Source organism: Trematosphaeria pertusa (genome assembly GCF_010094035.1).
Source record: "Trematosphaeria pertusa strain CBS 122368 unplaced genomic scaffold BU26scaffold_5, whole genome shotgun sequence".
Lineage (NCBI taxonomy): Eukaryota > Fungi > Ascomycota > Dothideomycetes > Pleosporales > Trematosphaeriaceae > Trematosphaeria > Trematosphaeria pertusa.
Window position 1 is genome coordinate 1684974 of NW_022987216.1, and position 14311 is coordinate 1699284.

Here is a 14311-nt window from a genome sequence, read left to right on the forward strand (position 1 = left end):
AAGTGCCCCAGAAAACTCCGACACGTGCGTCCCGGTTCACTCAAATCACATCTACATCACAAGAGAATGGCGATTGAATCTTTGAGCATACATTCATCGCGTCATCTACATGAAGCCATGAAAGCCATGGGAGCATTTACTCCTTATGAACCCGATCCGACCAGCCCCGGCATTGCTTTTTCACTATCCGAACCATGAGCCTCCTCACGCGGCCTCTTCACCCAGCGCGCTGTACGGGTGGTCGCCCTTCTGCTTGCTGGTATCCGTGGGGTTTGCTGCATCGGCACCCGACCGCGCATCCCGCTTCAGAAGATCTTGCTCCGCCACACGTCCCGGGTCGTTCTCTGTGCCAATCTCGGGGTCCACATGCCTGCCCTCCAGATCGCTAACCTCCTTCAAGTTCTTGCCCTTGGGCCTGAACTCCGCCGGATCCCGCGCGAGCTCAGCCGAGCCGGCGTAACCACCGGTCGGCGCGATGGGCACGCCACCTGAGGTTTGCCCTGATGAACCGCCAGACAATCCTGAAGTTCCAGTGGAAGAGCTGTGGGCGTTGGTAGCGTAGGTCGGGCCAACGCCAGCGTCCTTGCCCAATCCCTTGCCAGCATTCAGCTGCTGCGTCTCACCCCATCCTTCCTGCGCCTCACGTGCCTCCGCATCGACTGCTGGGGCGAGCGTGGTCGCTCCAGATGTGTCGGTGGTGTTGGTCGTTGTGGATTTGGAGGGCTGTTTTGACGCTGCAGCGTGTGGGTTGCCCTCGCCGAAGGAGCCGGAGCCCTTGAGCGACTCTGCTGCCAGCGAGTCGGATGTGACGACACCGACTGCCTCGGGGATCTCCTGCTTGCAGGCGGGGTCCGTGGTGACCTGGCGGCTTGTTAGTATGCATTACATATGAACGCTGACTGGAAGTCTAGCCCGCTTTCAATCCTGTAGGGTCGAACAACCACATACCTTTGTTCCTGCTGACTGAGGCATATTGATATGCTTGTAATTTGCGGTATGTAGATTGATTCGAAAGTTCGCAATTGAGGTTCAGTCGATTGTGTGTAGAGTAGGAGAAATTCGAGTTCAGGATTAAGAGGCGGCTGAGCGCAAAATGTCGTCGTAGAGCAGCCTTTACATCATTGTCACCATGACGTCAGACCCGCTTTTTCTCCCCAAGAGCGCCCCCCGTGCCAGAGCTTCCTTCTCTAGGCGGGACCAGCATGGGAAAGGTGCCTGCAGATCGAGATTGGGCACGAATGCCACCGTTTCATCAATCGCGATTTTCGGCAGCCGGCAGTATGTCAGAGCAAAGGGGCTCGGATTGGACTCACTGCCTGATCATAGCATCACGGACAAAGGCACAGATATTGGGTTTGAACTTTTGATTGTTGTTCTGATATTTAGTATTCGCCAATGAACTACTCATATGTAGCTTCCATAATCACCCCATAGGATGCATACCGATCCATCCCATCCATCCCATCCATCCATCCATCCATCACGAAAGGAATCCCAAACGCCATCACCTCAAAGAGTGCCAGTACTCTACATAGGCCCAATGCAATCCCTCTACTTCAGTCCCGAGCTCGGGTCGTTCTTCTGCGGATATCCATAGTCCTTGCCGGTCGTCTGCGCCAGACCCTTGTGATCCTTCTTCTCGCGGCTGACGGCGTCGTTGGGGATGCCGCTCAGGCCATCCTTGGCTTGACGGCCGGTAGAGCCGACCTCGTCGCTGGTGGCGGGCTCGCGCAGGTTCTCGCTGCCGAGGCCCGAGTGTGAGAGGCCGGTTTCCTGGCCGCCTGCGCCGACGTTCACGGTGCGCTCGTCGGCGGAGTTCCAGTCTGAGGCTTTCGGTGGCTGTTCGGGGAGAGGGAGGTTGGCCTTGCGCTCTTCGATGATGTCGGCTTTGGAAGTCATTGCGGTGGTTGTTTCTGTTGCACTGTGGAGAAATGTTAGGTTGAGGTATTGTGGCGTTGGGGGTGGATGAAGCTAGGCGGGGAGCTTCCCCTCAGAGCTTCTCGCGGAAGAAGTAAGCCAGAACACTTACGATGTCGGTAGCTTGAGAAAGACGAGTTTCGGTAGCAAGCTTGATTCGAGATCGTGTATCGCAGAGGGTGTTGTTGCGTGGGAATTGCACGAGAAAGCGTTCTTTAAAGCTGCGCTCAGAATTTAAAGCTGTGGTCGTACCTGGCGGGGGCACCGTGACGTCACTACGATGAGCTTTCGACCCTCATCGAAGATTCCCATCAACACACAGACCGCAGATTGCCCTAGTCATACGAGCATCATACCCAAGGATCGGGCTTGGCCCAGGAGGGAATGGCCGTCATGTCTGTTCGGGCTTGGAGAAAGTTGAGCCGCATCTCCCGATAGATGCCTTAGGCACCAGATCGCTCACTCACCCCGTCGTTCCATCATGTCTCGCGGACTTCGTCGAAAGTCCCAGGATATTCTCCGGTGGCGCATTAGTCCCAGTGTTCTAAGTATTGCAAGGCAGGCTCACTCGTGTTTCGGAAGACACAGCGCTTGGGGCCAGGACGATGAAACGTCCTATACACCTGTTGTTAGTACATGGTTCGTGTTGGCTTCAAGGTCGTGACTAATCTACTATTTGATAAGCACCTATTCCTCTCTGTCAGCACGCTCTCATCCAACCAAATATGTCCGAAGCCGTTTAGGAGCGAACACCCTCGTTCTCGGGCGTAATCGTTGCGGCTGAGAGGTTAGGTGCTGATGTAGAGCCCAGCAATCCGCCACGCGTACTGCTATGTATAACCTTCTAACGGCACCATTGAGAGGAAATGGCAAATGGCTCCCGGTGTGAGCAAATAGTAGAAGAGCAGAGTTGTTCTATCTAAGCTGAAAGAGTGAGGGGTATCCATCGCTGTGCCAAACATGCCAGCCCAGTCGCTAAATGCAGGTTAGGGCAACAACCATTACAAAACAGATAGAAGAAAGGAAGGTCGAAAGGAACCAGTGGTGATGGAGCTCATTGAACGTATGATAGGACGAGAAGCGGAGGTCCCGAGGGGCTGAACTGGTCAGCCTGGTGCGCCTCCACAAGGCGACGCGCCCTATAGCCTTCGCTGGCTGGGACGATGCTTGTATGCCGACGTTGTTCCAACCAAACTCCGTCGTTCCATGATCCCGCTCGTCGGTTCGGCAGACTATCCGACCGATAGGCGCTTGGGGCCGCTAAGGCACCGAAACCCAATTATCTGTAAATACTTAGTGTCGGTATGTGGAGAGCCTTGAGCTTAAAGCTTACTTTGAAACCAGTCGCGGAACCTGATTGGGTGGACGTCTGGATATGCAGCGTTGAGGTACGCGGGGGTAACGAAGTCGTAGCGCCCCTCTGCGGTCTCGATGAGGGCTGCAAGCCGCTTTTGCTCAGGAACGTCGCTTCTCATTTGTGCCATGGTCATCTCGTATTGCAGACCTTGGGGGTTCTGCCATTGAACATTGTAGAACTGACGACCTTGTAAACGGTTAGCGGAAGCAAGCAGAACATAACAGGAACTGGCTCGTACCTCGGCAGGTCTGGATAATGCCCACCAGATCGTTGACGCTCATCCGCTCTCCGCACATGGTCATCTCTTGCGGCCAGGACGGCATGTCTAGGGACCTCACGACGAAGCGTCCTACGTCGTATGCAGATGTGAGACAGAGGTTGGCGAGATTCTGTGCGGAGTCGTAGACAGGCACCATGGCAGTCATGTTCCTAGGATCGGCAATATAATCCCCTTCGTTCCCATATCCAGAGTTGACGCCGATCCGGTGTGATATCATGCCGTTGACAGAGAATCTCTCGTAGAGTATACCGCAGACAAACACGGTCGACTGAATGTAGCCGCGGTAGTGCTGCAACAAAGCTAATGCCGCACCTCGTCCGCGATCTAGGAGTCCGTTCTGCGCCCTGAGGCCCGGCTGGCCCTCAAACTCGGCGGGAGCGAATCGACGAACTCGGCATGCTACCGCTGCTTCGATCAGACGTAGTTGAGCGTTCCCCGTCACCGTGGATATTACGGTGTCAACTCCCATGAGAGAGTGTTGAATGGAACTGGGATCGTTGTAGTCAACCACCTGGCATTGGTAACCTTGTGCTAAGAGGCCCGGTTGGGGCTTCGATGAGTTAGCATCGGCAGTGCGGATTGCGTTTTGTGGTTACGAGGAGGGAGAAGAGCAACGGGGCACCTACACTTCTTGATAGAATGATGAGTTGATGACTCGTAGAGTCATGGATCTCTCGCGCTATTATCAGAGCTAATCCGCAGGTGCCTGCAACGGCTATCCGCATGACAGTGGACATGGTCGTGCCCGGTCGATTCTAGAATGAGACTTGGTGTATATGAAGGTATGATATCTCGGAGGCAACGGAGTGGCTCGAGTCCATTTATACTGTCTCAGAAACTGGAAGAACATAAGCTTGAGCCTCAATGAAGATCAGCGCTCCCTGGTACCTTACAATAACACAACGCGCTGATGCCCGTGACTCACAAGGGAGGACTGGACGTCCAGAACGGTGAGAGGCCGAGGAGTTGCAGGAATGTGGGTATGTGCTCCCAAAGATGATCAGAGAACGCGTACAGTGGGGAAAAGGATTTGCTGTGAAGGGTCCCAGAGGAGAGATAGAAGGCGGTGATTGCGCCAATAGAGGAGCTATGATCACCGTTACAGTCGACACATCGCACCGACGACCGAGCAGAGCCCAACGGCGGGTTGGTGCGGTTTAAGAGGGGAAATAACGGCGACCGTATGTTGCGCACCTGAGCAGTGGGCGGAAATGGCCAAAGTTGGATGGAAAGAGTTGTTTTGTTGGCAAAGATCCTGGTGCAGAGGTAGCGGTTGCCTTGACACGACGCCTCTTCTGTGATATCAGTTCATCTCCGAGGTAGCGTTCAAGTCCTGATTTGCGGATAACTCGTGCGGTGCAAACGCCCTATACTTCTTGGCTGTCACGGAACGAGAGCTCGGAAGCTAAAACGGGCAGACGAGGATCAAGGGTAAGTCCCCCCTGACGAAAACGGGGTGATGCCTAGGACCGCCGTGGAAGTGGTGTTGTGGTGTTGTTGTTCTTCGGTCGAGGTGCATGTCGCATCGTCGGCCGACCAGCGGCCTCCCGCCGGGCCACAACCCTGCTCCGGTGGCATTCGTAGGGGCGTCATTTCATCGGAAGCCGCGGTAGATCCAATAAAAAGGCAGAACGTAGGGCAGTAACGGATGATGGCGTCTTGGGCCGCGTGGGTAGTGGAAAACGGGGCCAGGGAGTTCGAGTCCCGTACGGCATCGGTTCAACGGGCTCAGCCCTAGCGACGGGGGCCCGCCCATAGTGCCCGCCTTACACCGCATCTTGACCAGGAGCTCTTGTCCTCGGAGAGTTCTGGCTTTGCACAAGCAAAACCTGCAGTGAGTAGCTGCGAGTCCCAATGCACGGCGACGATCCTGTGGCGGCTCTTGCATTTAGGCTCGGCAGGCTAGAGGCCAACCAAGAGAGACAGGGCCACACATCATGGGCAAATATGTTTCGGTCATTCACTAGAGGGGAGCATTGCTGGGGGAGATGCCCGGACAGGAAATTTGGGGGCCAATTCCGGTGACGCTTGCAGGGGACGTGAAAAATCCCGGATGCCTTAGAAAGCGAGGTTTGAAAGAAGAGGGTGACTGAAAGCAGATAAAAAGTGCAGTGCGGGAGGTGGGCGGAGTCAGTCCCAAGAGCCCGTCCGTTGGGTGCAGGTCACTTAGTCCTCCCCGCATCGTGTTATCGTCACTGGAACTGCACTTACTCATGCTTAGCGCGGGACTAACAGGGCTGACAACGGCTTCAGGCAGAGGAAGTCAACGAGCTGAGATGATTGGCGCGGACCAAATGAGTATATGGGTAAGAAAGTCTAGCTCTCTCCCGACGATACTTCTGCCTTGAGACTGAGATGATCCTACACCGGTGACAGTGGAGCAGCTGGGTGAGGTCGACCAGACAGCAGTGGACAGCGACGCCCCGCTCGCCGAAGAAGATGCATCTAGTCAGATGGTGAAGGGACTGATGCTGTGTTTGCGCGCGTGGACCGCGTTGCTCCGAAGCGACTTCAGCTCCATCTTACGGTGAGAGCTGCCAAGGGCGTAATTCGAGATAGGCAGGTCGCTGCCTACTTGGTTGCCTTCTGAGCTGCGGAATTCCGTGGCCGTGTGGGACACAGGGAGGACTGCGAGATGTCTGAAGGAGGGAGATGGAGGGCTGGTGACGGAGTAGGTGATGGTTTCAGGGGAGAAGGAGCGCAGGAGCGAGCGCCACAGCAGATGGCCAATGAGGGCGTGCTTACTGTGCATGTGGGCTGGTGCGGTGGCTGTGCAGGCTGCACATCACGTGCTTTCGTGTTTCCGAAGCCTTTTCTACTTGTGCTTGCTGTCAACGACGGTTCCATGTCTCAGAGCTATGCCTCTGCCACAGGTCGGACGGCCCCTTCTTGCTCTCATTTGGCTTTTGACTGAATGCACGGCGCACGCGCGCCGACCATCACGACAGGACGCGTAGCTGCGTAGTGTGCAATGGTTCGTGTCTTGTGTACTCTGCCGGGTTCCCGACATAAAAAGCGTATCTGGGGTCTGTTCATAACCGCGCACAGACGGTGCTCCTCTGCAATAGGGAAGGCGCATGCAAGACATAATCCACGATGTTCTGTGCTCTGCCGCGGGCCGCGACGCCAGACGCGAGCAATTCAACGCGCCATCACAACATTCCCTGCCACCATATTCCTCTTACATCCCCATTCTTTCCCCGACACCCAATGCTCCTCGATTGTTAACTCTCTCTCTTACTCTCTCTGCTCTTGCGGCAATCCGTCACCATGTCTGGCTCTTCGCCAGCACCGTCCCCGTCGCCGTCCTCGGCCATTGGCAGGCGGTCCAGTCCCACTGCCGCTCTCGCCTTCCTGGTGCACTCTCCCAACACCGTCGCCAATTCGCTGCCTCCAGACGTCGACAACAAGGCGCTTGCCCGCCAAAAGCGCAGACGCACGAGGTGCGTGGTTTTCGTCTCATCTCTGCGATCCCTTCTGTTGAGGGCTGGGATGGTTGGTCGCGACGCGTTGTTTGGAACGTGCTCCCGTGGCCACTAAGCCACACCACCTCAACATCACGCTAACCACCAGGCCTTGCAGCAAAGAGGACGAGGAGATTCTGAAGGCAGAATACCAGAAAAACCCCAAGCCGGACAAGGCGGCTCGCATGGAAATCGTGACCAAGGTCGCGCTGGGAGAAAAAGAGGTGCAGGTGCGTGCTCGACCACGTCACATGTGCGCGCGCCAATGACTAACCCCTCTGCCCTCTCGCCAGATCTGGTTTCAGAATAAACGACAGAACGACCGCCGCCGCTCTCGACCGCTCGAACCATCCTCCACGCCGTCGCTGATGTCGTCGTCATCCACCATGTCCGACCCTCCCAGCGAAGAGGAGATAAGCGTGCGCGAGAACGAGGAGAGGGAGGAGCAGGACAAAGAGGACACCCTGGAGGACGACGCCCCAGAGTCACCCGGACCCACGAAGACGGATTCGCAAACCACAGCAGACTCCATTACGGTAGCCTCCACAGACCCGCGCACCGCAGATACTGCGCCGACCGAAATCAGCAGCTCCCAGCAGACGCTCCCGTCATCGCAAGGCGCTGCGCAGCCGCGCACGTCCTGGATCTCGAATCGCCGCAGCGCGTCCTTTGTGCGCAACAGCGAGGACTATGCGCATGAGACCATCACCTTTCCGAACCCTGTCCAGCCCTCCAAGGAGTCCTCCCCCACAACGCGGTCCCTCAAGCGCGCTCATTCCTTCGTGCGCATCTCCACAAACGAGGATGGCACTGCCCGTGTGGTCACAGATCTGGATAAGACGCCGTCCCCGCCCCACGCAAAGACGAACACGACTAATTTCTCCCGCGCTGCTGCTGGTCTACGAAGAAGCTACAGCACTGCTGGCTTGAACGACCGCCTAGCCGCAGCGGCGAGGGACGATCGGAGTCCAAAACTTCCGAGAACATCATCAAACATAGGCCGCAGTCGGGACTCGCGCGCCTGGGAGTTCTGGTGCGATCCTGATAGCCGCTACAACACCAGCTTGACGACTCGAGCAGAGCAGGAGGGCAGCGGCAGCGCAGCAGACGCCATCGGACTTCTACGCGCGAATCGGAGGATCTTGGCCCAGAACCAAGCTCGTCAGAATGCACCCTTGTCTCGCCCCGAGTCGTCCAAGATGTCAAGCGAACACAAGGTTAAGAAGTCCCGTGGTCCCATGCAGAAGGCCTCGACCTTTTCCGGCCATATGCCCCCGAAGGAGAACAAGAAGGGCTCGATCGGCAGCGATACAGAAGAGCTCCCACAGACTGAGTCAGACAAGGAGAACTGGGAGCCTGATGTCCCGCCATCGCGGCGCCCGCGTCATCCCGCTCCTCCCGTAGGCTCTCGGCGTCCTCGCCAGATTCTGGGTGAGAATACGGAGATAATGTCACAGAGCTCTAGTCTGGGAGCCATGCTTGCAAGGGAGCAACGCGATAGCCCGAGAAAGGCTGGCAGGAAGTCCTCGGACCCTGAGCAAGACGAGGAGTTGAGACTGTTCATGAATGGTGATGGAGTGAGCGGAAGGACGACCGTGAGCTCGGCAGAAGAGGCGGGCTGTGTGGAGGGCTTGCTCAAGTTGAGCCAGGGTCAGTGGAAGTGAAGGTCATAACAGCGAAAAGGCGGGCAACTTTGTGGAGTCATGAGGGCTGGATGATGGCCTGCTGTTGCTGTCATTGTTTCTTCCTCGGAAATTTTCCCTTCTCAGCATTGCATTGAGGACGGCGCGAGGCTGGTGTTATTGCTCGATACGCTTCGGGGTTGATGGAGCTATGTCATGAGGCGGACTTGTGGCTTTTACAGGTGTTAAATGGAAGACGGTCAGTGGTTTTACATCCAATTCACGAAGTCAAGTTTACTTATTCTTTAATGTCGTTTTAGTCGCTACTCAGTCGTATGTGAACTATGACTGCTAGAGACGTTTCGTGATGAGCTAATTGAACCGGCTCACCATGTATCCTTAGCCGTGAATCTTCGCCCAAGCGACCGAACTGCTAAACCAGAGAACGCTGTGCACTCGATTTCTAAGTCTTTCGAACGCCCGCGCGCAGGCGTCCTCGCGCCCACCCACCCTGTTCCATCACCATCCCCCCGTCCCACCCACCTGCACTCCCTCACCCCTCATAGCCAAACTTCGTCCCCCTAATCCAACCCCTCTGACCACTCCTATCCAGCACCACCGCTCTCCCCGTCGCGCTTCCTCCTCCAGGCCTACTACCCGGCACCCCGGCCCCCGTCACACCGCTCCTAAAATCCACGTACCTGCCATACGCATCCGTCCTCGGGCGTCCATTCACCCCATTAAACAGCGGCTTATTCCAATTCGGCTTCCTCGCTCCCCCCTTCGTCTTCTCCCTAGCTTCAGCCCTGAAACGCGCGGCGTCTTCTTCCCGCTTGCGCGTCTCCTCCGCCTCGCGATGCAGCGCGGAGCCGATAGCGCCGCCGGTGGTCGACAAGGGCGCCTGGACGCCGGGCAGATTCCACCGGTTGCGCACATAGCTAGCATCTGCGGCCGTCGGGAGGGGGACAGCGGGCAGCAGACCGACGGGGAGACCGGGCACGGGGCGCGCTTTCCAGAGAAACGGCTCGATGGCGAGGGCCTGGGCGCGGGCGCGCTGCAGCGGGTGGGTTTCTGCGTCGTCGAGGCGCTCTTCCCAGGTGAGGAGGGTGAGGTCGCGGAAGGCGTGGCGGAAGGCGGCGAAGGCGGGGGGAAAGGCGCTGTTTGCGGGGACGAGGAGGGCTTTGTAGGGCGCGTCGTCTCGGGCGGTTGGTTCTGTAATCAGGGCATCGAGGCGGGCTTTTTCGTTCGAGGCAGTGCCTCCTCCTTGCTTGTTGTCTCCACCACTACTATTGCCCACGGCCGCACCGTCATGCATTCCCCTGATCCGCGAGGGAATGATTGGGACCCCGGACGGAGCCGACGATGTAGAGCTCGCGGGAGGCGTATACCGCACGAACGTGCAATATACATGCGGCTTCGCGTGCGATTCGTACAGCCGCAGTTCGTACTTTGCAAAGGTGTTGAGGAAGGGGTTTTGGCGCAGGAGAAGCAGGTCGTAGGTGAAGCCGGTGGTGTCGGTGTAGACGTGGTAGAGGTCTTTGAGCTTATTAGTGGGAGGTTGGGAGTAGGTGGGAGTGGGTGGGTTCGAACAGCAACCGGGCGTAGGAGCAGAAGCGGGCGCGGGAGCGGAGCTAGGACCAAGGATCCCATCGGAGGGCTTGGGATTAGGCGGGGCTTTGGACTGGGCTTTGGGGATAGAGAGAGGAGGAGGGGTAGGATTGGGCATAGCTAGAGATGGAGGAGTTTGGACAGGAGAAGTCGGAACCTCACCCTGACCCTCGACCCTTCCCTCAGACGCTACTCCAGATGCCCCTATCCCAGAGCCGTCAGCCCTACCCTGCCTCCTAGCCTTCTCCTCCACCTCCCGCTCCTCCCTCCTCTTCTTCAGATCGTCCAGCGCACTAGCAAAGAAACCGCCCTTGGAACGCTTGCGCGAAGACGTACCTGAGCCGATATCCTCTTGCGCTTTTTCGCAGCCCTTGCGGAATTTTGCCGCTGTTCAACGTCAGCATAACTCGCCTCCAAAGAGCCGAGCGGTAAGGTAAAGAGGACTTACTATCCGCTTGTCTCCCCATCTTCTTGATTTTCTTGATTTTCTTCTGCTGCCTCCTCAGAACTTCCCACGTGTACTTGTGCTCGGCGAGCTTGCGCCGGCCTTGGAGCGAGTCCTCCAGCCAGTCGTAGCTGACGACGAAGGCGTTGAGTTTCTTTGCTACCTGGACTGACTTGTATATTAGCAGTGACTCCTAGTCAAACACTTAAAATAGGAGAGGGACCAAGCATACCTTGTTCGACGTCTTTCTTCCACGCCTCCTTCGAGCAGATGAGGTGTGTGATGCCCTTCATAACGCGCGGCATCCATCGCCCGCCGTTCGCTTCGACCCATTTCCGCAGCTGTGAGTAGTCTTTGCCAGAGCCTGGGGCAACGTCGCCGACGGCGGAGATGATGAGGTTTTTGAGGATAGCCATTGTGGGTGGTAGGCAATGCGGTCTGGGGCTCAGGCAGGAGCTTGTCGTTGTTGAATTAGAGCTTGGCTATTGGCCGGTTGAAGGTGGATTTGCTGGGCTAGGAGCCGTGGTGGGGATATGAGGGTTGGCGGAGTAGGGAGTTGTTAGAGAGGAGTGCTGGAGGACTTTTATAGGACTGCGATGAGAGAGCGGCATGCGAAGCGGTGGTATTTTACTTTAGAGGTGTGGGGACACGCAAAAGTAAAAGAATAACTCCATGGAATGATAGAAGTCGAAAGAATTGCCCGGCAAGTGAGAGAGGATGAGGATCAAGCAGGCGGTCTATCCACCACTTGACACCCAATTAGAAAAATCAACAAAAATAATTAGAAAAAGGGTGGAGACAGCATTCGGCGGGTTCCTCTGGGAGATGGTAGCTGTAGAAGAGGAGCATCCGTCGGGCGTTAGCAATGGTCATTGTATTGGCTGATGTGCGGTCTCTCGCGGCGCCTACATTCGGATTGAATTGATTGCGTATCGTCTCTTGATCTGTAGCCTGCTTCCGCACTGCGGAGCCTCACGTCACCGGGGTCGGCCTCCCCGGTATCGAATGACGACGAATTGGGATTGCTCATCCTGTTGGCCTTCGCAAAGATATCGTCTTGTAGGGGAGGTCGCCGTAGCTGGATGATCTCTGGACACTGCGTTTGCTTGCACAATCAGTAACGGCATTAGAACATTGGATTGAGACACCTCCGCCTGGAGGTATTGGGGACCTTCTCGATTGCCGGGCTCGAACGATACTCTGTTTATAATCCCTTGGCAGCTTTGATGAAAGCTTGAATCTTGTCCTCGCTCTGGAGCCCGTCGTCTCCCTCAACACCGCTACTGACGTCGACAGCGATGACGCGGTCCCTGTATTCCCCAAGCCCTTCCAGGGCCTTCTGTACATTATCGGAATTCAAGCCACCCGCAAAAATAATCTTAATACCGTCATCCTTTGAAAGAGCTTCTAGGGCTTCTGAAAGGTCAAGCTGCTGACCCGTGCCGCCGGAGCCTGCATCCAGCAGTGGAAGAGAATGGCACCCCCGAAGCCCGATTCCGTTATCTTTGGGTCCGAATGCCTTGATAACCGGGACAGGGATTAGTCTCGCCCACTCGATGGGCTCATGGCCGTGCAATTGCACTATATCCAAGTTCAAGAGCCTCTGCTGTTCGAGCACATACTCTAGAGGTTGGTTTCGAAAAACACCAACTATGAGCGCTCGGTCAGAGTTGAACACATGGGTCGATGAAGCGTGCTCAAAGAAGTCTAACGCCGACGTAGAGGGAAATGCGGGTTTCCTAGAGGATTGAGGCTTCCTCGTCTTGTGAACGAGTTTCGAGATCTCCCATGCCATCTCAGTAGACACTGTCCTTTTTAGTCCGGGAGCCAGAATCATTCCGATGAGGTCTGCCCCAGCTTCAATTGCAGCTGCAGCAGCGACATCGCTCCGTGTGCCACAGATTTTGACTAGAGGAGCGGCAGATGCAGACGACTTAGATAACGGTGTGCCGCCAAGGAGCTCTGAGATGAATAGGGCGGTGTCGGAAGCGCGCATCAAGGCTTCACCAACTAGAACTGCCCCGACTCCATTTTGCGCATAGGGTTCGACATCGGCTGGTCCAGTGATACCGCTTAACGCACAAACAATTGTTTCCCTTGGGACCATGTTCATCAATCGGCTGGTAGTGTTCATATCAACCTCGAAGTTGACAAGGTTGCGGTTATTGACTCCAATCACCCGGGAGCCCAGGTTCACAGCGATCTGCATCTCCTCGACAGTGTTGACTTCGACTAAGGGCTCCATGCCGAGCGACTGAGAGTACGAGTAAAGCCTCTTTAGCAATGCTTCATCCAACATCTTTACAATCAGTAAGACGGTGTCGGCCCCAGCCAGTCTTGCCTCGAGAATCTGGTACTCGTCGAATATGAATTCTTTCCGTAGGACTGCGGGTCGGTTCGGCATTCCTTCAAGACTCTGTCGCACCGCCCTAAGATCGTCGATGCTGCCCTTGAACCATTCTGGCTCGGTTAACACCGAGATTGTACTCGCGCCAGCCTTGGCATACTGTCGTGCCTGAGCAGGAGCGCAAGTGGATAATGAGATAATACCCTTGGATGGAGAGGCCCGCTTGATTTCAGCCATGAGGGAAAGGCGATAAGGTGACTCTCTTAGCCGATCAGGAAAGGATATTTGAGGAGGTGCAAGGTTGAGGTCATATGCAGCTTGCAGATCGGTAGGCCTCTGGGATGGGATCTTCTTTTGCTCCGCGACTGCAGCCCTTCGGTGATCGTAGATCTTCTCTAGAATGGACGTCTGTTTGTCCTTGGCGGAGCCTTTCGACGAGGCCACACCGTCGGTAGCAACTCCGATAGCTTTGGCATGAGCCTCCTTGGACAGCTTCTCGTTCTCGGCCCAGGTTCCTCCCTGCATGCGCAGGAAATTCCTGAACATAAGGCGACCCTGCTCGGTCAAGATACTCTCGGGATGGAACTGGACTCCCTCCAGCACGTATTCCTTGTGTCGCACGCCCATTATAACCCCGATTCCGCCGTCTGGGCGCTCGATCCAGGAATTGATTTCGAGGCAGCTGGGAACCGTGGTGTGAGTTCCGGCAAGCGAATGATATCTGGTTACGGGAATGCGCTGAGAGACGCTCTCGTACAGGCCCTTGGCGTCATGCACGAGGGGTGAGGTCTTGCCATGGAGGATCTCGCCGGTCACATCGACTTTGCCGCCAAAGCTGTGGATGATGCACTGCCTGCTTGAGTCAGCCGCTAACGGCGCTGCTCCGCCTGAGGCGCTTCAACTCACTCTCCCATACACACTCCCAGCACGGGTATCTTTCCGGCAAAGTGCTGTATTGCCTCGTTGCTAATGCCGGCGTCCTTCTCGGGGTGTCCGGGCCCGGGACTGACGACCAATTGCGTGGGGTTCTTGGAGATTAAGTCTTCCAGCGTAAGCTCGTCATTGCGGAAGACGGTAACGGTCGCGCCTTCCAGCACAAGGTACTGATACACGTTCCAGGTAAACGAGTCGTAGTTGTCGATCAGAATCAGGTTGGACGCTGTAGGGACGGGTGGGGAGGGCTCGGGGTGGTGGGGCGAGTGATCAATGACCGGTAACGCGGCAGGCATGGCGGCGACGGGTCGAGCAGAATTGGCCGTATGGTGTATCAG

The 14311-nt window shown here is 56.2% G+C and overlaps 6 protein-coding genes across 6 annotated transcripts; 1 reads left to right on the forward strand and 5 right to left on the reverse strand.

Moving 5' to 3' along the window:
- Positions 1-68: 68 nt before the first annotated feature.
- BU26DRAFT_517870 (uncharacterized protein) lies at positions 69-1064 on the reverse strand. Its single transcript, XM_033828682.1, has 2 exons — positions 949-1064; positions 69-861 (listed from the first exon to the last, which is right to left on the reverse strand). Exons 1-2 carry the CDS (start codon positions 970-972, stop codon positions 205-207), a joined length of 681 nt encoding a protein of 226 aa, XP_033686156.1. The 5' UTR covers positions 973-1064; the 3' UTR covers positions 69-204.
- Positions 1065-1551: 487 nt separating this feature from the next.
- On the reverse strand, positions 1552-1899 carry BU26DRAFT_563098 (uncharacterized protein; the record flags this gene model as incomplete). The annotated part of the gene is made up of 1 exon (XM_033833118.1): positions 1552-1899. One exon carries the CDS (start codon positions 1897-1899, stop codon positions 1552-1554), a length of 348 nt encoding a protein of 115 aa, XP_033686157.1.
- A 1278-nt stretch (positions 1900-3177) lies between these two features.
- Positions 3178-4291, reverse strand: BU26DRAFT_530099 (NAD(P)-binding protein; the record flags this gene model as incomplete). The annotated part of the gene is made up of 4 exons (XM_033830939.1): positions 3178-3200; positions 3251-3460; positions 3513-4104; positions 4181-4291. 4 exons carry the CDS (start codon positions 4289-4291, stop codon positions 3178-3180), a joined length of 936 nt encoding a protein of 311 aa, XP_033686158.1.
- A 2417-nt stretch (positions 4292-6708) lies between these two features.
- Positions 6709-8969, forward strand: BU26DRAFT_454288 (uncharacterized protein). The gene is made up of 3 exons (XM_033824855.1): positions 6709-6997; positions 7137-7248; positions 7312-8969. Exons 1-3 carry the CDS (start codon positions 6825-6827, stop codon positions 8680-8682), a joined length of 1656 nt encoding a protein of 551 aa, XP_033686159.1. The 5' UTR covers positions 6709-6824; the 3' UTR covers positions 8683-8969.
- Positions 8970-9187: 218 nt separating this feature from the next.
- Positions 9188-11330, reverse strand: BU26DRAFT_276933 (uncharacterized protein). Its single transcript, XM_033821467.1, has 3 exons — positions 10926-11330; positions 10697-10861; positions 9188-10635 (listed from the first exon to the last, which is right to left on the reverse strand). Exons 1-3 carry the CDS (start codon positions 11107-11109, stop codon positions 9194-9196), a joined length of 1791 nt encoding a protein of 596 aa, XP_033686160.1. The 5' UTR covers positions 11110-11330; the 3' UTR covers positions 9188-9193.
- A 567-nt stretch (positions 11331-11897) lies between these two features.
- BU26DRAFT_423094 (anthranilate synthase-like protein component 2) lies at positions 11898-14269 on the reverse strand (the record flags this gene model as incomplete). Its single annotated transcript, XM_033823493.1, has 2 exons — positions 11898-13893; positions 13947-14269. 2 exons carry the CDS (start codon positions 14267-14269, stop codon positions 11898-11900), a joined length of 2319 nt encoding a protein of 772 aa, XP_033686161.1.
- Positions 14270-14311: the final 42 nt, after the last annotated feature.

What these genes read in the sequence shown, in the direction of transcription:
- BU26DRAFT_517870 (XM_033828682.1), bottom strand. Translation starts at nt 972, where the DNA reads ATGCCTCAGTCAGCAGGAACAAAG. An exon ending in CTCAGTCAGCAGGAACAAAG is followed by an intron (nt 862 to 948) that starts GTATGTGGTTGT and finishes ACAAGCCGCCAG; the next exon opens with GTCACCACGGACCCCGCCTG.
- BU26DRAFT_454288 (XM_033824855.1), top strand. Translation starts at nt 6,825, where the DNA reads ATGTCTGGCTCTTCGCCAGCACCGTCCCCGTCGCCGTCCTCGGCCATT. An exon ending in CAAAAGCGCAGACGCACGAG is followed by an intron (nt 6,998 to 7,136) that starts GTGCGTGGTTTT and finishes CAGGCCTTGCAG; the next exon opens with CAAAGAGGACGAGGAGATTC. An exon ending in TGGGAGAAAAAGAGGTGCAG is followed by an intron (nt 7,249 to 7,311) that starts GTGCGTGCTCGA and finishes CCCTCTCGCCAG; the next exon opens with ATCTGGTTTCAGAATAAACG.
- BU26DRAFT_276933 (XM_033821467.1), bottom strand. Translation starts at nt 11,109, where the DNA reads ATGGCTATCCTCAAAAACCTCATCATCTCCGCCGTCGGCGACGTTGCC. An exon ending in GAAGAAAGACGTCGAACAAG is followed by an intron (nt 10,862 to 10,925) that starts GTATGCTTGGTC and finishes TATACAAGTCAG; the next exon opens with TCCAGGTAGCAAAGAAACTC. An exon ending in GATGGGGAGACAAGCGGATA is followed by an intron (nt 10,636 to 10,696) that starts GTAAGTCCTCTT and finishes GACGTTGAACAG; the next exon opens with CGGCAAAATTCCGCAAGGGC.